General features: G+C 42.9%; 2 protein-coding genes across 4 annotated transcripts; one reads left to right on the top strand and one right to left on the bottom strand.

Moving 5' to 3' along the window:
• Positions 1-519: 519 nt before the first annotated feature.
• Positions 520-1,410, top strand: LOC123430574 (putative germin-like protein 2-1). The gene is made up of 2 exons (XM_045114433.1): positions 520-634; positions 914-1,410. The coding sequence occupies exons 1-2, from the start codon at positions 520-522 to the stop codon at positions 1,408-1,410; spliced, it is 612 nt and encodes a 203-aa protein (XP_044970368.1).
• Positions 1,411-3,475: 2,065 nt separating this feature from the next.
• LOC123427339 (DEAD-box ATP-dependent RNA helicase 6) lies at positions 3,476-13,417 on the bottom strand. Of its 3 annotated transcripts, XM_045111357.1 has the most exons (13): positions 13,311-13,378; positions 12,911-13,258; positions 12,691-12,721; positions 12,463-12,551; positions 11,790-11,850; positions 10,923-11,157; positions 10,545-10,783; positions 8,894-9,145; positions 8,611-8,791; positions 8,037-8,125; positions 5,071-5,144; positions 4,826-4,978; positions 3,476-4,076 (listed from the first exon to the last, which is right to left on the bottom strand). In XM_045111357.1, exons 2-12 carry the CDS (start codon positions 13,186-13,188, stop codon positions 4,900-4,902), a joined length of 1,608 nt encoding a protein of 535 aa, XP_044967292.1. In that variant the 5' UTR covers positions 13,189-13,258; positions 13,311-13,378; the 3' UTR covers positions 3,476-4,076; positions 4,826-4,899. The 3 variants fall into 3 exon arrangements, with proteins under 3 accessions (XP_044967292.1, XP_044967290.1, XP_044967291.1); XM_045111355.1 differs by lacking the exons at positions 12,463-12,551; positions 12,691-12,721 and having other exon boundaries at positions 3,476-3,664; positions 3,734-4,076; positions 12,911-13,263; positions 13,316-13,325; XM_045111356.1 differs by lacking the exons at positions 12,463-12,551; positions 12,691-12,721 and having other exon boundaries at positions 12,911-13,263; positions 13,316-13,417.
• Positions 13,418-26,663: the final 13,246 nt, after the last annotated feature.

Below are 26,663 nucleotides of genomic sequence, written 5' to 3'. Positions count from 1 at the left end.
GTCACGCGTGGGGTAAAATGAATGTGAAGCTCTTGTCTTTTCACCGCCGCATCGGACGAGCTTTGCTCGGGGAACGCTCCACTCCCCGCTTCGTATGCGTCGGCCGTCCGCGATATTGGCGCCGTTTGGGTGCATGGAATTCAGGTTAACAATGAACCTCTTTTTTATTTTACTCTGTGTATATGTGACACCTTTTTGGCTCTCTCCCTAGGCTTAAAATACTATGAACGCGACTTATTCAGAACACGCGTATGCAAATTAGAAGAAAAAGGTGGGATATGTGGAGGCCTGCTAGGAACACGTTTTAGACTTCTTCCTCAAACTCTCTTGGAAGCTAGTGAAGAACATTTCCTTGACATCCCACATACCCCCCGACACAACAAGCACAAATGAAATACACTTTTCCTTTCACTATATATAACAGACTCCTCTTGTGCAGCATCAGCACAATCACTGCCTATTTCTCTACTTGATCAAGCACACTCCATTTATTAGTTAGAATCAAACGTTCTCTACCAAATGGCGGCAAAGTTCTTCCTCCTCGCCCTTCTGGCTCTCTCATTTTCCGGTGCTCTTGCCTCGGGCCCAAGCCAGCTTCAGGATTTCTGCGTCGGTGACAGCAGGGGCGGAGTTAGTACTATGGCATTGGGGTCAATTGACCCCAATGGATTTATGTAAAACCTGTAGTGAAATGATGCTAATCAAAGTGTAATTAAGGTTGAATCCATGTAATATATGAAGATGACCCCATTGACAAATTTAGCTGGCTTCGCCCCTGGCTGACAGGACATCCCAAAGTACGTATAACCACACATGCAACACACGAGTACGTGTGTGGTGAAATGTTTTCAGTTAATTATCAGTGCAAATGTGTGGTTGTTAATTCTCTTAAAATCTGCATATGTATGTGCAGTTTTTGTCAATGGATTTGCATGCAAAGACCCAAAAACTGCGGTGGCAGAAGACTTCTTCTTCTTCTGTGGCCTTCACATGGCCGGGAACACGAGCAACAAGCAAGGCTCCGCCGTGACGGCGGTTAATGTGGCCCATATTGCTAGGTTGAACACTTTGGGCATCTCCTTGGCTCGTGTTGATTATGATCGATATGGTCAAAACCCACCCCACATCCACCCCCGCGCAACCGAGATCTTGACGGTGGTAGAAGGCTCGCTCTATGTTGGTTTTGTGACCTCAAACCCTGAGAACAAGTTATTCTCAAAAGCTCTTAACAAAGGGGATGTTTTTGTGTTTCCGCAAGGGCTAATTCACTTTCAGTACAACTGCGGAACCACAAAAGCGATAGCCATTGCGGCGTTGAGCAGCAAAAACCCTGGAGTGATCACCATAGCCAATGCGGTGTTTGGATCCAAGCCATCCATCTTAGATGATATCGTTGCCAAAGCCTTCTAGGTTGACAAGAAGATTGTTGACCATATTCAAGCTCAATTCTAAACATATGTCTGGTACATATGTATGGTGATATGTTTATTTGACTCATTTGTTGTTTGATTCAAGATCATGCTTGTGCTTCCCTGTAATGTAATTCCATTTTATGGTTATGCTAATCAGTCTTCTTTGGTATAAAAACAATGATGTACCCGGTTGTTTTAATTACCCTCCGTTCCGAAATAAGTGTAGTGGTTTTAGTTTTGAACTAAAACCTTGACATTTTTTGAACGAAAGGAGCATTATTTTGCTAATCTTCACTATCTTTACAATAGTACAAAGGGGGGCTTGTGTCATCCTCGTTAATATGATAATACTTGCTCTACACGCACATGACACCCTCCTTGATTTTCACGCGCCAAGCAACCTCGCCTATGTACTACATGTTGAAATATATGATCCACCCTTCTTCATTAGTTTGGACTTATGGATTAATTGGTTGAAGCATGCATTCATACTATATGCCTTGTACCCTTTTAGCATGTATTTTCATGGAGACATGAGCAGAGATTATACATACTTCGTCAGAACATAGCAGAAGCATCATTGCGGAAAAAAAATTGGATGGCAGAAAAAACATCATCCTGATTTTCATGAACCTGAGACTAAGCCCGGCACAAAATTAACAATGCATCTCCTGGGAAAATCCTAGTTCACCGGGCAATGCCAGCATGCGAACGAGTTGGGCTAACCAAGTTTGTCGCCCGCGCTGCGTTTGCTGGTTGCATTTTTTATGTCTCTATTGCGGTTTTTCTTTCTGTTTTGGTTATTTTATTAGTGATTTTATTTTTATTTTTTATTTTTGTTTGTTTCTTTTGGTTTGGGTTTTCTCCTGGTTTTTCTTTTTTTTTTGTACTTTTTGTGTTTCCTATATTACAAACATTAAAGTATACATTGAACATTTTTACAACTACTCATTGAACACTTCTTCAATATTGTGAATCATTGTTATATCAATGGGGTTTCTTTAATGTACGATATGAACTATTTGGTTAAACATTTCTTTAATACTCCCTTCATCTCAAAATAAATGTCTTAACTTTATACTACATCTAGTATAAAGTTATACTAAGTTTGAGACACTTATTTTAAGATGAAGGGAGTATACACTAAGCCTATTTTAAACACGCATCAATCATTTTCCAAAAAAAAAACAGAGAAGAACATCCAACAAATAGTTATTGAAGAAAAGAAACGAAAGAAGAAAAAAAACAAAAAAAAAACGCGGGCGTGAGCTCCTCCAGAGCGGGCCGGCATATTCTAGGCTCGCTTGCATAAGATACCGGTTTTAGGCATAACATCGGGCTAAATAAAGTAATAAAGGAGTCCAATCTACCTGAAGAGGGGCTTCTCTGCCACCATAACCAACTAGCTACGTAGATAAATTACCCTTGTGTTCGGCTATCAAATCGGTAGAAAGGAGAAATATTAGGCTCAAACAGAGAAGTGTTGCACCCCCTTGAAATGAGTATGTGTACTGGTGTACATCACACCTGCGCTGGTTGCCAAAGCTCCGAGGGAAGTCAAAATAGGCCATGGACTTGATCTACCAAAAGATAAAAAATAAAAAATGCCTCCGAGATCCAATCATAAACCACTTTGCCCCGGTTGTATGTAAACTCCACGTCAGCCAGAGAAATTGAGGTCATCTCCCATTTCTAGTGTGGCTTGCTCGAAAAGAAAAAGGTCTAGTGTAGCATTTGGGGCATGATAACTAACAGCTCACTTGTCATATTTTGATATACTCCGTTCACTATTATAAAATGTATTGGCTATTTTAATATGGAGTAGATACAGACTGAAATGAGTGAACAAACACACTAAAACATTTCTATATACATTCAATTTAGAAAAAGTTAGAACATCTTCTCCCCCACAAAAAAAAAAGTTAGAACAACTTATAATAGTGAACAGAGGGAGTACATCACAAATGCATCCAGAGACACATTAGCAACTGAGTTATGCTTTGGTAATAAAAAAAACTGAGTTGTGTACGCTTGTTCAAAAAGAACTACGGAGTACTGAAATATGATCATTGAAGAAGCATCAGCAAATATATTTCTTCAAATATAATGGTTCAACTTGAATTGCCAGTACATCCACCTTCGCTTGAGAGCAAGCGACCAGAACAAGAACATTGTGTGGCACGCTCTCATGTAGAGAGCAAAGGAAACATAAATCTTGAACCGAACAAACACTCCTTGAACACCAATCCGATCTAGGAATTACAAATACGGCACATCAGAATGCATGCAGATACAAGATACTTGAAATGTGCGGTTCATACCCCTAGATCTTGACACGGATACGTCTTGACAGCTTGGCCAGGTGGAATGATCCATCTGTTCACGCCAAGGTCACGTAACTCACAGAATGACCTGTAGAAAAAGCTAGCCAGCCAATACATTGTCAAAAGAAAAGAGATCTTACAGTTTTAGGGAAAACAGTCTCGGAACAGGGACCTGGTTAGCAACATCAACTATTGTCAGAGTAATGGGAAGCTTTGGCTTAGCCATGATACATCCGCACAAATGGTCCGCTGAAAATTAGATGAGCTAGCTACAATTTCACCAGTCACAGAGTGCCCCAAACCAACTTAAGATACACCATAAAGATCAGACAAATGAATCCTGCATCATACATAGAAGCCAATCAACTGGAGAGCTTGATAAAGTAGTGCAAGCTGTTGCAAACACAAGAATGAATAACTCAGCACCACATATGTGCAGATGCAGTTACAGCACAAGCAATGCCATGAATCCCATTGCAATATCAATCGAGATCAGTTGATGTTACAACAAAACACTGAAAATACTCAGGTCAATCAAAGTACAATTTTATAACTTTCTGAAATACTCCTGAAGTAATCAGTATAGCATAAAATACTTCAGAAAAAGCAATTGTGTATTCCCTCCATTCCAAAATATAAGTCTTTTTTAGAGATTCCAATATAGACTACATACGGAGCAAAATGAGTGAATTTACAGTCTAAAATATGTCTGTATTCATCCATATGTAGTCCATATTAAAATATCTAAAAAGACTTATATGTAGAAACAAAGGAAGTATGATACAGCAGAACGACAAATTACAAGGAGTATTCGCATCAATACTCATGTCAATCAAAGTACAATGTTAAAACTTTCTGGAATAAAGTAAATATTTTATTAGCGTACAAGTGCAAGTTGAATCAGTACCCTTAATGTTGCCCCAATAAAATTTTGGAAAATTGTGTTACTGTGAAGAACGTGAGCCTGTGTTTCAGTCTATATCTGCTATATGAAGCAGACCGTGATTGGGAAAATATCAACAGCCACCATCCTCATATTGAAGAGAAAATGATTGTACACAGCGCAAACCATATAAACGAATAGCATACCTGATGAGCTGCTATTTACACAAGTTGTCTTGTTACTCCCAGCGTGGGGCATACAAGATTAATCTGCCAGACAACTATTGGCAATATATTGTCCGGTCTATCTGAGGAGGTATAGGTTTTATCTCAGTTCCAAGCTCCTGCTCAATCCGATACCTGTGCACAGCAACAACAACAAAAATGTCATTGCAGAAAAAAGGTGTAATAGGAAAAAAAAAACTATAGCAGTCCTGCAAATAATTGCATACAAATTAAACCGATCCTCGTAGGTGATCAGATTCACAGCTAGGCCAAGGTGGCCAAATCTCCCAGATCTACCAACCTGCAAGTGAAAAATACATTTTCAATGCAATTTTAAACACAAAAGCAAGTGAGGTAATAATCCATCTTGCCATTTTCCATCAAAATTCATCGGTCAAAACGAAATGCTAATAAGGATATAACATTAAACTCCTGAACTGATTGGCAAGATGTACTCATTTTCCAATTTCCATATATCTACTAAAATGGAAGTCTTTCACATCATCCTAGTAGAGGACTATTAAGCTAAGAGCATCTCCAACAGGCGCGCTTCGCGCCGCGCCTAAAAAACAAGTTCGCAGCGCGCTGGGCGACTGGTTTTGCGCGTCGCGCAGCGCTGGCTCCAGCAGTAGCGCTGGTTTGCAGCGCGCGCGCTCCGCTCCAGCAGCGCGCAAAAATGCAGCGCGCGCGCCGCTGCAGCAGCGCCCAAAATGCAATGTGAAACATTTATCATCCAACCAAGTTCAAAATACAAGTTCATCCAACAAAGTTGAACACATCAATCATCTTCCTCGTCGTCTTCCTCTTCTTCCGAAGACGATTCTTCCGCCTTCGAAGATGAATCTTCCTCCCTAACCTCATCACGCACCGCATCACGTGTAGCTCCGACGGTCTTGGCAAGATCTTCAACGGCATTTTCATGGGTATGTGTGTGAGGCACATCGAAAGACATTCCACCCATGGCCGGAGGTGCACCCATGCCGCCCATGAGAGAAGCAAAACTCATGCCACCCATGCCTCCCATAGCGTTGGAGGGTGCTCCAAAGCCACCCATGGCGCCGAAGCCACCGCCACCCATGCCGCCAAGGACACCGCCACCCATGGCTCCCATGGCGCCGAGGCCCATGCCTCCCATGGCGCCGAGCCCACCGCCACCCATGCCGCCAAGGCCACCGCCACCCATTGTGCGGATCATGGCTCTTTTTTGAATCAACACTTCTTCACGGGCAAGGTTGACATATTCCTTTTGCGCATCATTGAACAAAGATGTGTCCAAGAAGAACAAGTGCTTTTCCCATTCCAACAACTTAGCTCGCTCCTCCATGCCCACCTTCCTCTCCTCCAATGCCACTTTCCTCTCCTCGGCGGCCACCCTCCTCTCCTCGGCGGCCACCCTCCTCTCCTCGGCCGCCAACCTCCTCTCCTCGGCCGCGGCATCTTGGTTTCTTGCCATTTTCCTCACCTCGTTGGCTTCTTTTCTTGCCTTCACAATAGCGTCCATAGCATTTGTGAGCTCATCATCTCCTTTCCTCTTCTTCTTTTCGGTTTTGTCCTTCTTGCACCCATCCGGTCGTTTTGGTTTCGAGTATGAAACCGAGTTGGGTGTGGGGCTTCTCTTGCCGTCATCCGTTGATGCATCATCCTCCTCCTCATCATCATTCAACTCAATTGTGCGCTTGCGTTTGTTGCTCAAATGCAAATCATCCAAATCTTCACACTTCTTCCATTTCTCATCATCCTTCAACACTTCGTAGCAATGAGGCAAGGTAAAGATTTTTCCTTTCTTGATCTTGCCCTTCTTGGTTGTCCTCGTCTCTTCTTTGAACAAGTTTTGGGCAATGTTGTACTACAAGAAAAACAAAACAAGTTAGCACTTCTCACACCAAAAACAAGTATGATGAACATGTATGAGATGCCACTTACTCTATCATCCTCATTTGTGCCACTTGGGTTAAGCTTGTCAACTGCCTTCTGTGCGGCCGCCCACTTTTGACAATCCGAGTTGATTGTCGACCATCGGGACCGAAGTGATCTTTCGGAGCGGTCTATTCCACTCACATTCTGAGCATCAAAGTGTTCTTTCATTCGCCCCTAATAAGCATCTCTACTTTGATCACCTCCAACGGATGGATCCCTCGACACTTGCAACCAAGTATTGCATAGTAACTTGTCATCGTTGGTGGTGTAATTGCCCGCTCTTCCTTTCGGCGCCTCGATAATGCCCTCACCCTCCTCGTCCACCTCAAACTCATGGTCGTCCAAATGGATGTCATTGGTTTGAGACCAATGCGAATTGTTGGACCCAACACCCATAGTTGACATGTATGCATCATCGTTGCGACTACAAAGTTTTGTGACAATGCAAATAAGCTATCTATATGATGATGCATTGAAAAAAAAACAAGAAAATTAAAGTTGGAATTTTTTTCACCTTGGGGGCATTTCATCAAACACGTGGTGCGCGTCCGCCGCCGGCTCAACGAGTGAGCTCGCCGGCGCTTCGGTAGACGCCGCGCCCGGCCGGCGCACTGCAACCTTCTTCTTCGGCTTCGAGCTGCCGGAGCCGTCCGTCGTCTTCTTCTTCGCGGATGTTTTACCTTTCTTCCGCTCCAACGGTGCGGCGGCGACACGGGACGGCGCCGGCGCGACGCCACCCGCCGGCGTGGTCGTCCGCGGCGGCAAGAAGAGGCTGCGCGCGAGGCCGACGGTCGGCGGAGCTCCGGCGGCGGCGGCGGCGCCAGCGCCAACTGCGGCCGCGCTAGGGTTTTCGGCGGAGGCGGCGGCGGCTGCGGCTGCGGCGGGGGGGTCGCGGCTGTACAGCGGGGTCAGCGGGGCGCCGGTGTGCGCGTCCATGGTGGCCGGGGCGCTGGCGCAGGCGCGCGCGGGAGAAAGGAGGAAGAAAGGGAGAGTTCGCGCGCGCGCTCGAGTCTGCCGCGCGCCGAAGTGAGCGCCCGAAATACGCAGCGCGGGATGGGGCTAGGACCAGCGCGCCCAAATCGTTTTAGCGCGCGCGCGGTTTTAGCGCGCCCGCTGGAGCTGTCCGCTGCGTTGCGCGCGCGCTATATTAGCCTTTTTTGCCGCGCGGCGCTAGTATAGCGCGGCTGTTGGAGATGCTCTAACAACTATATGCATCACTAAAACTAGTCATAGCCTGAACACCAAAATGTAAATATTGATTCATTAAACTGCATACCCTGTGGAGATAGGTTTCAGCGTTCTTGGGGAAATCAAAATTGATAACAACATTAACAGCTTGAATATCTATTCCCCTTGTAAAAAGATCTGCAAAGAAAAAATACAAAGGTTAGAAACAGGAGTAAATCATAAATAATGAATGAAAATGCAAAGAGCAGTGAAACTTTAATGTTATTCTAAAAGCTAGAATACTATTGATTTCGAAACCACATGCTATTGTAGGGTCTATTGAACATTTCTTCTGTTATATGCAAACAGGTTAATAATCACTGATGTAATTTGCATTGAACAAGTCAGATACTATGTGCTGACTTCTACACTAACTGGCTCCATGAGAAAAAACATTTCATAAACCCGTTATTTCTTCACTTTAGAAACTGCATTGTATTTGGACTACAGGCAAGCAAGTTGTGAATAGCCTAAACTTCAATGCTAGTAAGGCAATAATTAAGGCCTACAGTTCGGAAAGGTATAGATACCAGAGTACTAAAAAAAATAAGTAGCCACAGAATAAGGTCCTTCAGCCAAAAAGAAAGGCAGCACCTAAGAAGGTAAAAGGTATAGTTACATGCCTGTACACACAAGGTTCCTGCATGCGCCATTACGGAAATCATGGAATACTCTATTACGATGATCCTGCAGCATTTTAGCATGGATGTAGAAGCAAGAGTAACCAAGCTCTGTGATCTTCTTCGCCAGTAGTTCAACACGATTTACGGAGTTACAGAATATTATAGATTGATTAATTTGCAGCTGTATCGAGATGGAAATTGGAGAAATTAGTTACAGACTGTGACCAGTCACAAAACGTGGCTAAACATGTAGGAATCAACTAAAAGATTTCATGGGAAAAACCTTGGAAAAAAGAGTGTTCAGACAATGGACTTTCTGCCTTTCTTCAACAAAAGCGTAGAACTGGGTAATTCCCTTCAATGTAAGTTCGTCCATAAGATTAATAACATAGGGTTTAGGCAGATATTTGTCCTTGAAAGCCTTGACAGTGACCGGGAATGTTGCAGAGAACATTAGAATCTGTCGACTCGATGGAAGGTATCGAATTAACTGCTCCACAGAAGGTTGGAACTCGGGAGAAAGAAGCTTGTCTGCCTACAGGGAAAACCAATATTTCTTGTAAGAACATGTTCATATTAAAGGACGTATCTACAGCTGCACCACCTATTTAAATAAACCTTCTGAAGATGTCCTTCATTTCACGAATCCATACACCATATATAATAGTGCAAAATGAGATTAAATATACTCGCACTTGTCATATTTTCCATTTTCTGTTTATGTGAGCTTTGTAAGGGTGTTTACCTAGGGAACTATAGTCAAGAAGCATTTGATTATACAACAAAAGTTGGTTTGCCTTTGATCATAGGCCCCACAGTTTTTTTTTATTCAATATAAAAATGACTGGCTAGGCCCCTGCCATGAAAACGGACTAGAAATTCAGCAAGTTCTCCCATTGGGTGGCAAGCCCACACAACAAGCAACTACCACACCACCACTGTCTCTCGTGCGCAGAACCCGCACCTTCTATCTCGCTCACTCACCCAAGACAGAACCGCGCACCAGCAAATATCTAGAGGCAGTGATTGGGACTTGCTTCCGTAGACCTGACTTCGACAGCGATGAGCATGCCAGAAAGATCATGCATGGGCAGGTCACTTCAGCGGACCATGTCAAGCATCAAGAGGGGGTGGCAAGACTGCACCATCGCCTACACTAAATACTACAAATCCAAAGAGGCAAACCAGACCTAGAGCTGTGGCTCTCCCTTGCGACAGGCCAGTGCCACAACCCTTTGCCTCATCGGCTCCGTGCTACGGCTTGGTACGGCTTACCTTTCTGCTCGGCTACTTCTAAAATTTCATGCTGGCTCCAGGCTCCTGCTTCCTCGATTCAACTTTGGTCTTTGATCAATCAATAGAGAAATAGATTCATATAGGTTGGGGCAGAGTTAGAGGAAGAGGTGACAGAGACAACCTGGGAGATCTCTGGACAGAGCAAACCCTCAAGAGAGCTCCCTCGCATCTTTCAGGAGTGCCTGGTAGGGAGCAAAGCTAAAAAGGGGCAAACTGCAATTTTTTTTCATATGCACCTTAAAGGCTTAAACGGATATTTAACTTAAGGGCATGATCAAATGCAGACCAACTTAGGTTATATTATCAAAGGCCAACCCAACTTCTGGACATATCGTCCACGGCTCCACGCCGATTCTCTCCATGTAAAAAGGCAATTTCTTAATCCAATTTCTTAGGGTATAATATATCTCGTGAACTAGCAACAATCAATTTTAAGGTGGAGAATGGATCTGCTGACATAAATTTTGTTTAAGTGTCCTTCTGTGAAATATAGTGTTTTGTAAAATAGTCAAATAGATAATAAAAGAAGCAGTGGCAGAATGCCATACCGGAAAAGTTCTTTAGAAAAGGTCTTTGAAAGACAAAGTGTGTATTAATTTAAAACACAAGCAATGCCAACTACACAATTCTTCAAATACCTCATCCATAATAAGCATTGAACAGTCCTTCAGAATGCAAATGCCTTTCTTTGTAAGGTCCAAAACTCGACCAGGCGTCCCCACAAGTAAATGCACAGGTTGATAAAGACGGACAATATCATCCTTTAGGCTTGTTCCTCCAGTAGTGACCATGACTTGAATCTTCAAGTGTTTCCCAAGTTCCTTGCAGACTTGTGATGTTTGTAAAGCCAATTCCCTCGTGGGAACCAATATAACAACTGAATATAGGAAACAAAAGGTAAGGGTGATATCACTTCGAATATGCTTATGTTTGATCGTTGCATAATTTTAGGAACTTGATGTACGTAATTTCACGAATTCCATGTACAAAATAAGAGATACTAGTCCAGAAGAAACCTTGAATAGCATTTTTGTCTTGATCAATCTTCTCTAGCGCAGGTATACAGAATGCAGCAGTCTTGCCGGTTCCATTTTTTGCTCTTGCAAGAATGTCACTGCCGGTTAATGCAATAGGAATGCTTTCTTCTTGGATAGGAGACGGTCTTTCAAATCCTTTCTCATATATGCCCATAAGAAGTTCACGCTTCAGAAAATAGTCTTCAAATTCATTCCCCTTAGTTGCAGTGACATCCTGTGCGTAGAAAAATGGAAGAAAAAGAAGAAACTAACTTAGCAGGAGAATGAGAACATAAGCAACAAATAATAATGCTATAAGATAAGCTAAACTTGACATTTAACTCGTCCAACAATGTATTTTGGAAATAAGGTAGAGGAGTCTTAACAAGTTGAACATTCTAAATGAGAACTTATTTTTTCTACATGGATTGTGCTGTTGTGTGACTATTGAGGGCATCAAACCATATGATTAACTCAAATGCCACATGCGGGATTCAAATCTACAGCAAGATTTAGCAAATAATAACTATTAAATATGATGATTTTCCTTTATGTGTCAAATCTGAACTGTAGAACAGGGTAGCCTCCCAAGAATGACCAAGTAGGAGTGTAGGACTAGCTTTTTCTCCAAATGGAGAATGCTATCAGCATCATATGCCTTTTCCTTCCATCAGCAATACCGAATAGTAATCTTCTAATACTGATATCTGACTGCAATGGCCTTGGACATTAAAAGTTAATATCGGAACCTAGTTCTATTTCTAACTTATGACAACCAGAATGTTAAGAAAAAACGTGTAAAGCAAGACATCAATAGCTAATGCAAAAATATAACATTGCATGCCAAATCTGGAGGTATAAAAATACCTCGGTCTGGTAGCGCGTATCTGGAGGTGGAAGCTTCAATTGGGCCTTCCAGTCTTGCGAACTGCAAAAGTATAACTTAATCCATTACTAGCTACTGCCAATATCTAGGGTATATTATCTACGATGGAAGAACAGTTCAACAGTGGTTATTTTGTACTTAGAGGAACCATATTCTGGTCAACCATGTTACGAACTTCCTGAAAATTTACATCCAGGATATTCACTTCAACAGATCACTTCATATGCCTTTCCAACCACCAAATCACAAAATGCCACATCCGACTGTTGTTTGGATGTGATGCAGGAAAAGACGCAGGAACTGTAGACACAAAGAGAAGAAAACATGAGGTCATGAGGTAGGACCTCATGTTTGGTTTCCTCCAGAATTCCTATGGAATGTCTCATTCCAGGAGAATATCAAAGGAATGTAGAATTGCATTTCCTTTTCCGGATGGTACCAAAGGACTTTTTCCTACAGAAATCATATCCTTTAAAATTCCTACGCTCTCCCTTTGTTCGAAACAAGGACTTAGCATCTATCTAAGAAACTAATTGGACACATCAACCATCCATGTCCGTGTGGCCGTTATCATGGACCACAAATAGCCATTTCTACCTCAAGCATCGTACAAAGTACTTGCAAGCACTAATTCGCCTAATGCAGTAGCCCTACCACATATTCAGTACTAGACAACATCCACAGCTACACATAGCCTTCAAAATATGCACACGGGCACGTTCTGTTAGTTGCTCAGCAGTTATCTGAAAACAGTCAATCAAACAGAACTACTCCGAGAGACAGGCTCTGCACTATCCCACAAGATTTCACGCTTTTGGTCCCAGGAATTAATACAGAATGCCCAGGGGCATGCGGCTGTACGCATAATTCATGCTTGGAGACTGCAATTCCCATATCCAGCAGCACGAGTCCACTAAAAACACAGAAACACTCGCAGCTCTACCACAGAAAGTACACTAGTTTCACCCATGCTGCACTTCCAGCCTATCTAATCCCTGGGACCGAACCAGTGCACAACTATCCAAGTCCACGAACCAAATCAATACAGGAGCGTTTTGAACCAATACCAAACAATAAGCAAGCCTTTTTCCGCCTCTGTTACCTCAAATCGGCGTCATCGGCGGCAGGCGGCGCGTGGTGCTCGCTGGCTCTGGCAGCGCCCGCGGCCTCGCCAGCGGCCTGATTCCGCCGAAGCCACTGCTGATGCTGAAGCTGCTGGTCGTGGTGCTGCGAGTGCTGCGAGTGCCGCTGCATGTACTGCTCCTGGTGCCCCTGCGCCTGCTGCTGCTGCTGCGTCGGCGGCGGGCCACGGCCATGGTAGTTAGGATTCCCGCCGCGGCCGTTGCCGATGCCGGGAGGGTACCTCGCCCGCTGATCCATCACTTCTCCGGAATCGAACAAAACGGCCGCGCAAAGCGAAGGGAGCTCCGGCTGTCGGATAGATCCGGCCGGAATGCTATGATTCGGAGTTCGGAGCGACGACTCGGGAGGCGTTGGTCGGTGGAATTGGGGAATTTGCCTCCGTTGTGCGTCTGCCCGAGGGAGGAGGATGACGGCGAATTGGGGACCTAAAATTACGAGACTGACCTTGCCTTACATTTACACGTTTTTTTGTGTGTGACACTTTTCTAACACATTTACACGTCCCCTTGCTTGTTTAGTTCTTTTGCTTTTACCTTGCCCTGTTTGGATCGTAGGGTTAGAGTTAAAGTAGGTTAGATTTGAGTCATCTAACCTCAAAGATCCAAACAGGTGGGTTAGAGTTGGTTAGATGCATCTAACCCACCTAAAAACTCTAACACATTCAAGATGTGTTTTTTGGGGTTAGAGTAGGTGGGGTCCAGGGAAAGAGAGAGGTCCAAATTAGTCAAATGATTAAAAAAGAGCTTTTATTGTCCATCTAACCCTTCCATCCAAACACCTTTAGAGTTAGAGTTAGTTCAGGTTAGTTCAAGGGTTAGAATCTAACTCTAACTCAGAACTAACTCTAACTCTAACCAGATTAGAGTATCTAAACAGGGCCCTTGTCTGTATTTAGCACTACATTGCAGGCTAAAATTCTTGAAACAAGGGGAATAAATGTAGATTATGTCCAACAGAGATAGAAATAGTAGGGTCGCATCAATATTCAAAATTATTTTGAGCAAACGCTTTCGCTTCAATTTTTAATAACAAAAATCATAAAGAGGTTTTCGACTAATCCGGTTCATTTTGGACGGAAGCCAACCAAACGGCTAGGGATGGCAACGCGACCCCATGCACGATAAAACCATGGGGATTTCATCTATTAAGGAGTGAAGATGGACGGAAAACTTCTTCATATAAATATTTATCAAACCATGATACAATAGGGGTGAGAATGATATCCTATTTCTCAAACCTAATACCCATCAGGAATCTAATGCAGTGGCGGTGCCAGAATCATAAGCATGTGATATCATTTTAAATTTGTGTTGTCAAATACATGTGGTTTTCACAAAAATTATAAAAAGAAATACATGATATTTATTTGTGTACAAAGGATTTGCCAAAAACCTTAGTGAAAACGATCCGTGATCCACATCCCTTAGCATGTTCCTTGATGTTTTGCGGGTATGAAACACAAAGAAACTGCGCGGTTGCTATGATTCAAACATGTGATTTCCTGATTCATTGTATGATGCACTAACCACCCGGCCAACCTACCCTGATGCGATTAGTTACATCTTTTTCGGTCTTTTCTTATTTCCTTTTTTCTATTTTGGAATAGTTTCTCTTTTTTTACTTTTTAAATTTTCCTTTCTCTTATTTTTTCTTTATCTTTTCATTTGCTAAATACGTAAAAAATCAAATTCGATGAATTTTTTTTAAAGAATGATGATTTCTTATTTTAAGTTGTGAACTTTTTCCAAAATGGATGAACTATTTCTCAAACTTGATGAACTTTTTCAAATTTAATGATATTTTTTAATTTTTTGAGAAGTTTATGACCTTTTTTAAAATTCGATGAAGGTTTTTCTAAAATTGATGAATATTTTCTCAAAAACGATGATTCTTGTAAATTTGTGTACCTTTCTTAAAAAATGATGAACCTTTTTCAAATTCATGATTTAATTTAAAATAAATCAAAATCTAAATAGTGCGGCCACACTTATTCTTACATTATTAGCGATGTTATCGGCCACAATTGTCCAATGACTCTAGTGGTTAGCTAAGCTTGTTGGTGTTGTGCGTTTGAATCATGGAGGAGCCATTTTTGTGTTTTTCTGATGTTATTAGTTTGTTGTGCTTTGCTTTCGTGGGCCCGGCGCAAGAAGGCTCTGGAGTGCCCGCCAGCGCCTTGTTGGGCGCTTAAGAGTGTGTTTATAGGATGCATGAGGACAAAAGTTTCCTACTCAACCCACTTTTACGAGTTTGATAGTCTGCACGGGCCTGCTCAACACGCACGAGCTCAGCCCAAATACCCTCGTTGCATGCATGAAGAGAATATGTGTTTCAAAAAATGATTTATTTTAAAAAATTAATTAAAGTTTGTTTAGATTCTCAAAAAATGTTTAGAATTTCAGAAAATGCTAGATTTTCAATTTGTTTAAATCTTGAGAAATTGTTAAAAGAAATTAGAAAATATTCTGGTTTTCATGTTTTGTTTCAATTTTCAAAAAATGATAAGTATTTCAATTTTTGTTTAACTTTCAAAAATGTTCGTAATTTTAAGATTTGTTAAAATTTTCAAAAAATATTTAAATATCCAATTTTTGTTTAGTTTTACCAAAAATATTCTGAATCTGAAAATGTTTAGATTTTCAAATTTTAAAAAATTGTTCAGAACTCCAATTTTTGTTTAAATTTTCTAAATTCCAAAATATGTTTAAATGTTGAAAACATGTTCAAAGGTTTTTGTTCATTTTTTCAGAAATTGTTCATGTTTTTTCCAATTTTGTTCACCATTCAAAACAATTATTAGGAATTTAAATTTGTTCAACATGTCTAAAACATGCAGGTTGTCAAACAATGTCTCAGCTCAGCATGTCTCAATACATACACTACTACGAAACAACAACAAATGCATTGTACTCAACATGTCTACATTCAAGATGCATTAAAGAAGAGCGGTCATGCTATGTTTTTTTTCTCAAATACGCACGAGTGTGCGTACTGCTCCATTCATTTCTTTATATAACATGTATTTGTTTTTTGATAAAATTTTATAATGTAAGGTACATTTCTTTTAAATCCTCTTATTTGCCCTTTTATCCCTCTAGAAAAAAGGAAAGTATGTGTCTCGTGACTTCCACTAAACAATCAATTTGCAAAGAGCAAATTTGTGCTAACACCTCTATAATTATGCCCCTTGATCACCGTGCAAAAAGAATACACCTTACATAAAGGAACAGAGGAAGTATGTTATAAAAAATATGATGGGGTACATAGCCCCTTCACCTTAGTGTTACAAATAACATTCACACCAACATTATGTCCAGTCTAACTATATACTAATTTGTTGATCTAGCACACGCTTCAACATTTCGAAAGAAGGCGTCCATATCGCCTTTAAGCAGTCATGCTTGCTTCCATGTTCGCCCCTCCTTGCCAATCCTAAGGATGACATAGTCCTTGGACGGCATGGCTCCGTCAAAGACTATGGCGTTGTGGTGCTTCCATAATTCTCACTTGACTAGGATGATTAGCAGGGTCGGCCCTGAGGGGGGGCGGGAGGGGCAGCCGCCCCGGGCCCCCGGGACCAAGGGCCCCCCATCCCAAGTAAGTGCAAGCACCCCTTCATATCTGTTCTATTGGTCGCCATTGAAGCAAAGTTGCTTTTCTGTCCGTCGGTGTCTCCATGAAGAAGAAGAAAGACAAAACATTATCTCTTCTAGCAAACTAGGCCTTTGGGCCATTTTTTCTTCAACACCAAAAATGTGGATTGTTAAATGATAGTGGGCCATTCTCTTAAAAAAGGTGACTGTGACCACACAAAATCAGGGCAGGGAGCTCTTTGATTTAGTAATAATGCTTGCATCTTCTAAAAAAAGTAATGCTTGCATTTGTCTAAAAAAATGGTAATACTTGCATGCTTAGATATTTGCGCAGAATGCCTAAAAGAAAAAAAGATACTTGCATGGAATTAAGGATCTAAAAAAGGAAGATGCTTCTATTAGCTAGTAGGTGTTTATTCAAAGGAACTAGGAATTAAGGATCGATTGATAAATACTTGCATTCTTGCTACAAGGGGCAACTTTAGCAAACTTCTTCCTTCGTCTCGGTTTGTTAGACCACTCCTGTTTTGAGTCAAATTTTGACTATAAATTTTAATAAAATGTAAACTATATGTCATAAAAAATATATTATGGAAAATTTATTTAAAATAAAATACATAATGTAATTTTTTGAAACATACACCACATATTTTGTTAATTATTTAGATGGTCCATGTTGACACAAAATATGATGAGGCCCAATAAACCGAGATGGAGGAAGATATCCAGAAAAACTAATAAAATAAAATATGATGACAAAGAGTAAGAAGCAACACACATGGTCAACGATAGGACGACCAGACTTACACATACCTCAGCAATAGCAAAGCAAGAAGACACAACTGATATTAAGGGATCAAATATTTATGTCATAGAACGTTTTCTTATGCAATTAGTTTCATCATACCAAGCATATAATTTGACCTGCGCAACCCACACGACAACACAATTGGGCTTGTAGGAGGGTAAAGGCAAGTCAACATGATCCCCGTCTGATGGTTCCCTACCTGATTGCCTACGACCAATGTGTGATCTCTTGTGCACCCTAGAAAGAGACACGCATCAGCAGCTCCACATGCCGTCCCCATTTATCGGTGTGACGACGCCATTTTAGAGAAGACATGTCTCCTTTTCTCTTTCTATTAATTGATACCGTCGACATCACTTTATATCTAAGAATTTTTGTTTCTAAGGGCCTCGTATTATCATCTCGCCCAGGGTCCCTAAAATCTTAGGACCGACCCTGATGATTAGTGCTCTTATAGTCCTCTTGTACTGCCCGGTGTCTTCTTTACCTGTACACCAATCCGAAAGGCTCTCTCCAGTCACCGGAAACCATTCCAGCTTTCCAAAAGAATGAAGGATTATCATCCACACCTCTCATAAGATGTGGTTCATGGTTCCTCTTCTTGACTGCACACGGGGCACTGTTCCTGGTGATCTAGTTCACACCTTGCTAGGCGATTCGAAGTCCATCACCTATTTTGAATGGCAAGCCACACGAAAAAATGGCACTACAGTGGTGCTTTAGACTTCCAATTGAACTCTATACACTAGTGGAAAACGGGCCTTTGGCCTGGACCATTTAGTCCCGGCCTGCCTCTGGGCCGGGACTAAAGGCCCGACCACGTCGCCCCAATTCTCAATGCCTCCCTCGAGGCTTTAGTCCCGGCCCGTAAGGAGCCTTTAGTCCCGGTTCGTGTCCCAAACCGGGACTAAAGGGCTACGCGGCGGGCAGTGGTGGTGGCAACCGTTCGTATCCCCGTTTAGTCCCGGTTGGTGGCTCAACCCGGGACTAAAGGACTAACATGTGGCCTGCCGTAGTGGTGGCGACCGTTGGTATACCTCTTTAGTCCCGGTTGGTGGCTCAACCCGGGACTAAAGGCCTAACACGTGGCCTACCGTAGTGGTGGCAACCGTTTGGTATACCTCTTTAGTCCCGGTTGGTGGCTCAACCCGGGACTAAAGGCCCAAACGGTTTGCATCCCGCGTCGTTTCGGGCGATGAAAGCACGAACCGAAGCGTACAGTCGCCATTTCTCTGTTCTTCTTCTCTCTCGCGTCGCCCTCTCTGTTCTTCTCCTCTGTTCTTCTCCTCTGTTCTTCCCTTCTCTTCTTCCACCATGCCAACTAGCTTTTGTAAGGTGCTCGCACATGGCACGACGATGCTCGATGTCGTGTCCACGAACCTGAGCAACGAGGTGCCGTTTTTTCTTCAACAGTTGAAGGAAAAATGGTTTGACCATGCAGCGGATCATGAGAAGTTCTTGGGGCTTGATCTGGAGTACACGACCGATCAACGCGGTGTTTCCGTCATCCAGCTATGCTTCCAACGCCATGTCTTGATCTTCCAATGGGCGAGGTAAGTTTTGAGGCTTTCTTTCATCCAAGATAATGACATTGTAAGTTTATTTGTTTCAATCATAGTTGGTTCCCTTCAAATAGTTGTAGTGAAACAATTTTGATTAGTTGAAGGGGAGCACAATCTAATTGGAATAGTGTTCCATAATCTGAAAAATCGTATTAGAATCAACTAGTGTTTAATATGTTCCATTGAAACACTTTTCATTATCATAGTTTTGTCAAATTCTCAAATATGCAAAAAGAATTTTTAATAAACATAGTTTTTAATTGAAAATAACAAAATAAGTTAATAGTTTGGATAGTCAAAATTATTAATTATGAAAATAAAAAATAGTTTTGCATTATTTATTCAATTTGAAACACTTTTCATTATCATAGTTTTGTCAAATTCTCAAATATGCAAAAAGAATTTTTAATAAACATAGTTTTTAATTGAAAATAACAAAATAGATAATAGTTTGGATAGTCAAAATTATTAATTATGAAAATAAAAAATAGTTTTGCATTATTTATTCAATTTGAAACACTTTTCATTATCATAGTTTTGTCAAATTCTCAAATATGCAAAAAGAATTTTTAATAAACATAGTTTTTAATTGAAAATAACAAAATAAGTTAATAGTTTGGATAGCCAAAATTATTAATTATGAAAATAGAAAACAATTGAAACTATATGAGAAATCGTGGACAAAATTCGACCTGAATTCACTTTGAATTCAGATTGAATTTTATCCACAATTTCGAATATAATTTCAATTTTCAGTAAGTTTAGGCCCGTAAGCCTGCTTTAGAGAGGAGCTCGATGGAGAAGCTCCGACGGGGCTTATAAACAAGTGTTAGTCCCCCTCGCTGGGCGAGGTGGGACTAAATTTATCGTGCAGACGAGGAGGGGCTTTAGTCCCGGGTGGAGCCACGCCCCGGGACTAAAGACCCCCTTTAGTCCCGGGTGGAGCCACGCCCCGGGACTAAAGACCCCCTTCTTCCCGCCTCTTGGTCTGCCCGAAAAGAGGCCTTTAGCCCCGGGGCGTGGCTCCACCCAGGACTAAAGGGGGTCTTTAGTCCCGGCTCGAGCCACGCACCGGGACTATAGATCCACCTATTTAAGCGGGACTTCGAAAATTTCCAACCCAATTCGTCCATTTCTCTTCTTCTTCCTCTCGTTCTCCTGCCCGACGCAGCACAGCGACGAACTAACCGTCAGGCTGCCCGCCGTCCTGCTTGCCGCCGCCTGCCATCCTCCTCGCCGTCGGCCATCCTCCTCGCCGCCGCGCCGTCCTCCTCGCCGCGCGCCGTCGACACCTCCGGCCGGTAAGCCCCCCGCCCCCTCCTCCCAACACTCCGGCCAGTATAGAAGAAAAGAAGAAAAAGGAGAAGAGAAGAAGAAAGGAAGAAAAAGGAGAAGAAAAGAACAAAAAGGAGAAGAAAAGAAGAAAAAGGAGAAGAAAAAGAAAAAGTGTATAGTGTATAGTGTATATGCTTAAGTGTATAGTGTATATAGTGTATAGTGTATAAGAAGACGAGGAATTTTGCTATAGTGTATATAGTGTATAGTGTATAAGAAAAGAAGAAAAGAAGAGGAGGAGAAGAGAAGAAAAGAAGAGGAGGAGAAGAAAAATGAAAATAAGAAGAGGAGGAATTTTGCTATTGTATAGCGTATATGCTTAAGTGTTAATAGTGTTTCTTAGTTTATTTTTAGCAAGAAAATTAATAGAACTAGTTTATTTTTTTAGTTCATTTTACGATGCCTATCCCGCATCCTCGTCGTCGACTCGGCGGAGGACACCTGCTTGATCAGAGGGGCCCTGTCTGGGACTGGGCTCCGCCCGGCTGGTATTGGGAGGTGCTACCTTCCGGGGGGCGTAGGTTGGTGAGGAGCCAGCCCGTCGTTGACCCGATCCTTGTTTGGTGGCGGTCGCGTGGGCCAGTGAGGGTGCCGAGGCTTCCGGACACCGCGGAGGTGGTACGTCACCGTGTCAGCGAGGAGGATGAGCACGTCCGTCTCTACATGGTTGCGTTGGAGGGCAGGTTCGAGCATACCTGGCAGGTTCTTCAGGGATCTCACTGGAGCTATGATCCTGTGATGGTTCCTTCTCTTTGGGTGTCCACCGCCCGCGCCGATACCCGTCGGGCGCTACGGTTCTAGATGTATTAGTGATGTTATATGTATGATAGTATTCGAGGAGTATTAGTGATAATATTCGACGATGTACGGACAAAAGTGATGATGTATTAGCTTATAATTGAATGCATGCTAATCTGAATACTACTTTATTTTACGATTTGGTTTTGCTTATGAATGCTCCTACTTTGAATACTATGCAGAAATCTAGGATCCGTTTTTTGCAGAACTATGGATCCACATATCAGGAACCTCGAAGAGGAAGAACTTCTCGAAGATATAATCAAAGACGGCCCCGACGTTGAACCAGCTGAATCTCCGTCGTCATATCTAAACCAGGACGTTGGAATGGAGGTCGAGCGACACGAAGATGAAGCCTATGAGGCAGGAGATAGGTCCAATGACGGAGAAGGTGATAGCTCCACTGATGGAGAAGCCGGTGAAGAGGAGAAGTCCGGCGAGGTATACATATGAAGTTCGACAATCACTTGTAATATGTGAAAAATATTGGAGATAGCTCTATATGTGAAAAATATTGGAGATAGCTCTATATTGTATTCATTTGACGAATGTTTCTCCCTTTTAGGCCTCCACATCGAGCAAAACTACGAAACGAGGCCCGACTAGAAAGTTGGATGCACGGACGCATTACACATTTGAGGTGATATTTCCTACGGGCGAACCCAAGCTTCCTAAGAATGCTGCTGACACATTCCAGAAGCAATGCGGAGTTCTCGTTAGGGATCACGTCCCAATAAGCGTTCGGGAGTGGAACAAGCGCAAAGGGGCAGCCGATAGTGACTATGTCGCCGAAAGGTACAAAGATAATCTTTGGAATGATCTCATGTCACATTTCAACCTGCCAGAATGTGAGAATGAAGACGCCGCAGACAAACTGAGGGCCAAAGTCAAGCAATGGACTCTAAAGAAGATGGTCGAACTGTTCCGTAGCTGGAAGAAGAAGCTATGGAAAAACTATCTGAAGACAAAGAAAGTGTCAGTATTCGAGGGGTATCTAGCCAAGCAGGCGAATCACTGGAAGGCATTTCAAGAGTACAAGGAGTCAGAAGATGCCCAGGCATTATCAGAAAAGAACAAGATAAATGCTGACAAGAAGAAATATCACCACAAGCTGGGGCCAGGGGGCTATGAGACTGCCATCCCAAAGTGGGATAAGAAAGAGCAAGATCTGCTAGATAAAGGCATCGTAACTGAACCACTCGATGATGAGTGGGAATTGAGAGCAAGAAATTGGTTCCTTGCGCATGGTGGGTCGTACGACGAACAAACAGGGGACCTCATCTGCAATGACGGTCTTAGGATACCCAGGGAGAATTGGAAAAGGATAGTGAAAGAAATTAAGGAGGGACAAAGAAAGTTCACTGCAGATAGAGATAAAGATTTGCTCACACTGGTCCTCGGCAATGACGAACATGGAGGACGAACGCGAGGCTTCGGTCCATCTTACCCGTGGTGGCTTGGGTTTGCCAGAGACCAAGACACTTACAGAAGCCGAGAGAGAGCAAAGAAGCGGCAGCAGGATGAGGAGAATGACAAGTTCAACCAGTTGCTTGCCAGGATTAACGAGCAACAGAAGCAGATTGATGAGCTTAGAGGAGTACCGCGCCAGGAAGATCCTACACTTGATATTACCGGCGCCCCATCTAAGCGGAAAAGCAGCGTGGCTGAATCTGAGGCCCCGCCCGACGATGAACGAAGAATGATAGAGGGCGGTCCCGGCTACCCCGTGGATGGAATCAAGGAGTCAACATCATGTGAACTCCATCAGAAATTCAAGAACATATCCATGAAGGTGGCCGTCGGACAAGCTTTACCTTCTGGCCCTGATGCACGCTGGCATGGCCGTGAGATTCCAGCTGGCTTTGCTAAAGTCGGGGTGGATGAAATCATGACGGGGTTTAATGATGTGGAGCTCGACATAGCTGGACCCGAAGATGAGAGGACACTCGGAGAAGTACTGGGTGGAGTCATCCTATGGGACAAGAACTACATCAAGCTTCCAGGCTCGGCCCCAAGGACAACACCGCCTCCGAGTCGTCGCAGGTCACCTACACCTCCATTACCTCCAAGCCCTCCACATGACTTCGGCCAGCACAACACGAGTCCATCTCGATCACCGCCGCCGGACTTGGGTCGTCCGTCTCCGCCGCCGCCCGCACATGATACTAAGCGGAAGCGTGCCAGCAAGAACGCTCCGTCTATGATTTCTAAGCGACGGAGCTCCCCAAAGCGCAAACTGTCGCCCCTCCCAAAGGTACTTCATGCTAATCTTCCTATCAGACCTTATGATCGTACCCCCGAGGAAAATGCCAGTATAACAAAGGAACAACATGAGGCGCAGATGAAAAAGAAGGAACCCGAGCCCCGCCCGGAATACACCGAGAAGCATATAGCATGGGCAAAAGACTTCATGACCCTTCCATCACAGTATGACTTACACCATAAGCCTGATGACTATACACGCACATTGCAGAAGGAAGTGAAAAAGAGCAGCTCACGTGCAAGTGCAAGTGGGAGCAAATCAAGTTCAACTACAAGCAAGAAAAAATCAGACGTTCCTCAGCTTGGACAATAGGCCAGACAGTCTATCCCACCCCTCAAGGTGTTAACCGAGAATGTTCCCCCTCCGGTGCAGGGGCAAGCTTTTGAAAGAGCAAAGGAGTTGGCGGATGAATGTGGTATCGTGGTTGAAGATTTGTTGGCTTCCCAAGACGACAGGATAACCAAGGCTGTGATAGCCCCTAAGCCACAGTTTGTCATGGGAGAGCCTTTGGTCAGCAATGATGATCTCCCAACAAATATGCGTTACTTGCATAAATGGTACTTAAGTGAATCAAAGAATGGGAGAACGATGATCGTGCTGAGTGTCCCACGGGAGTACTACGGTCGCTCCGAAGAAATCCATATTGACTTTGATGAACTCTTCCAGATGTACAACGGCGACGCCCTCGACAAATCGCTTATGAGTTGCTATTGTCTGTAATTTTTTCAATTCGTTGTCTACATATAACTTGTTTAGTTATTTCAATTCATTGTCTATATATAACTTGTACTCTATTATGCAGAATGAAGATTCTGGAGTGTAAAAGTAAGAGCATCCTAAATATTGGGTTTATTGACCTAGATAAAATACATATAGCAACGCTAACTGACAAACCCAAGGAGACGAAGGAAAACCTTCTAAGGTTTCTAAGAGATTAAAATTTCTGTGACCACATACTCTTTCCATACAACTTCAGGTGAGGGTCTTTACTCTGTTGTATCCATTCACTTATAAGTGTAATTGATAAGTTACTGACACACACACACACACACACACACACACATATATATATACATGTGCAACTTCCATTGGATTCTGTTGGACATTCAAATTGATAAGGGAAGAGTTGATGCCTTCGACCCATTATCGAGACCCTTGGAACAGTTCCAAAGCCTGCAGGACATGATCCAAGGGTAATTTTAATCATTCTTGCGCTCTATCAGTCTCTTTCGATGATTTTCTGATATATCAATTAATGAAAAACTTAGCAAATCATTATCCTTGTCGGGCAGGGTTTGGAAGCGGTTCAAGTGCGTGACTCCCGATAACTTTCCTGAGAAGCTGACCTTTAGAGCGGCTCAGGTAAGTAGTAGTATGATATACTTCTATTAATTTTCAATACATTTATGATGCTAGATTATTATTTTGATTATATATATTCTATTCTCGTAAAGTGCAACCAGCAGCCACGGGGAACGCATCTATGCGGATACTATGTTTGTGAGACCATTCGCACGTTTACCTCTGAGTTCAAGGATCACAGATTCGATGTAAGCAATGAACATTCACACCTCTATTATTACCCGTCATTCTTTGTTATCATGATTGATATTCATATTCATCTCCTCTTCCTATATAGCACACGGCCATGAGGACGAAGGTCCTACCACAACAACGCGCGATTGCTGTTGCAGAGGAGCTTGCGGGATTTCTGAGGACGGAAGCTATAGAAGACAAATGACGATTTAGTGTAGCTAAGGGTCATTACTGATGTTCGTCCATTTAATCGAATAGAGGGCTCTAGTCCCGATAATTCAGATCTCCATATAATTGTATATATATGATCGCTTGTAAGATAAGTTAATCTTATATATATATATATGCATAATTATTTCTATTTAAATTATATGAAAACTAATTCCCAAACACCAAACGAGGCATAACGTTAATCTCCCGAACACCTAAACCCTAAAACCCTAAAACCCTAAAATAATTTCATTCAAAAAAACCCCCAAAATAAGCAAAATCTGAAACTGTTTAGTCCCGGTCCGTGTAACGAACCGGGACTAAAGGGCCTGCCCCTAGGACGCTACGAGGCGCTCACGTGGAGCACCTTTAGTCCCGGCTTGTAAGAGGGCCGGGACGAAAAGGTTAGGCCTTTAGTCCCGCCCCTTTAGTCCCGGTTGGTGAACCGGAAGTAAAGCCCCTTACGGGCCGGGGCTAAAGGCCCCGTCCCCATTAGTGATAGTTGGGACAACTTCTCTTCCCCAAAACTTGGCTGCATAGGCGGATTTTGTTGAGAAGCTGTCGTTCGTCTCCCAAGACCAACTAACATAATCTTGCCCATTGTGGTCAAGTTGCACTCCATAGTCCACGTCTACAAGACACGACCGTTGTGATTTCCAGCCCAACATCCATCGCCTATGTAGCTTCATGCAAGGCTTGAGCAACCATGCGGGCGAATCGGACCCGACGTTTAACGCGAGCAAATACGTTCGAAGCAAGCTCCTCAATCCTTTATTGAGAATGCTATAAAACACACCATAGGCGGAGCTCTCCAGCTACAAAACGTGCCTTCACGTGCCAGGCTGTGGCTGTTGGAGATATGCCCTAAAGGCAATCATGTATGATGATATTTTCTATCTGTTTATGAATAAAGATAATCCTTGAACATTATCAATGATGTGTATCAACAAGTACTTGACTTGTTTGTGAGACTATGCATTGTATGATGACTGTCCTAAATGGTCCCTATTCGAAAGGATTGTACCGACGTGCAACCAGTTAGACTAGCATATGACACGGTGGATGGTCAGGTCTCACTAACCATGTAGCATTGGATGCTAGTCGGATAATATGGACTCGGAAAGATCTGGTCGGATTCTATGAGACACAACTATGAGACACAATGATCGGTCATCTGTAAGTCTCTAGTACAACATACATTCTATGTCCTAAGATCTGACCGGACCCATGTACTCGGGATGGTGGCATACTTGCTTTGGACCGACCAAACGCTAGTCCGTAACTGGGTAGTTAGAAAGGTAGGTTTCGGACTTGTTCAGACCCATGCTGTGGGACATGGTCGAGCAAGATGGGATTTGTGGCTCCGATCAGAAGAGATATACTCTAGGCCCCTTGGGTGACCCGGCCTTGATAAGCATGGCCATGCGATGAGGATTATGACATAATCCGAAGTGTTGGTCGGATTCACCAGAATGAGAAAGTGGTCGTGCTACAACAAGTATGACCATGTCACCTTGTGCACGACAACATATATCGTGTGACAAAGAGAATAGAAGTATGAAGTACAGGTTCGCCTAACCAGCCTCATCGGACACTTAGAGTCGGCA

The sequence above is a fragment of the Hordeum vulgare genome, chromosome 2H (assembly GCF_904849725.1).
Source record: "Hordeum vulgare subsp. vulgare chromosome 2H, MorexV3_pseudomolecules_assembly, whole genome shotgun sequence".
In the NCBI taxonomy this organism is placed as follows: domain Eukaryota; kingdom Viridiplantae; phylum Streptophyta; class Magnoliopsida; order Poales; family Poaceae; genus Hordeum; species Hordeum vulgare.
The sequence above is the reverse complement of the archived record's forward strand: the minus strand, read 5'-3'. Positions and strand labels throughout refer to the sequence as shown.

Bases quoted from the DNA above. Each gene is read 5' to 3' on its own strand.
- LOC123430574 (XM_045114433.1), top strand. From the start codon at position 520: ATGGCGGCAAAGTTCTTCCTCCTCGCCCTTCTGGCTCTCTCATTTTCC. The intron at 635-913 runs GTACTATGGCAT...ATGTATGTGCAG, and splicing joins TGACAGCAGGGGCGGAGTTA to TTTTTGTCAATGGATTTGCA.
- LOC123427339 (XM_045111357.1), bottom strand. From the start codon at position 13,188: ATGGATCAGCGGGCGAGGTACCCTCCCGGCATCGGCAACGGCCGCGGC. The intron at 12,552-12,690 runs GTCTCCAAGCAT...GACTGTTTTCAG, and splicing joins TGCTGGATATGGGAATTGCA to ATAACTGCTGAGCAACTAAC. The intron at 8,126-8,610 runs GCATGTAACTAT...TTTTCTTTGCAG, and splicing joins CAGGAACCTTGTGTGTACAG to ATCTTTTTACAAGGGGAATA.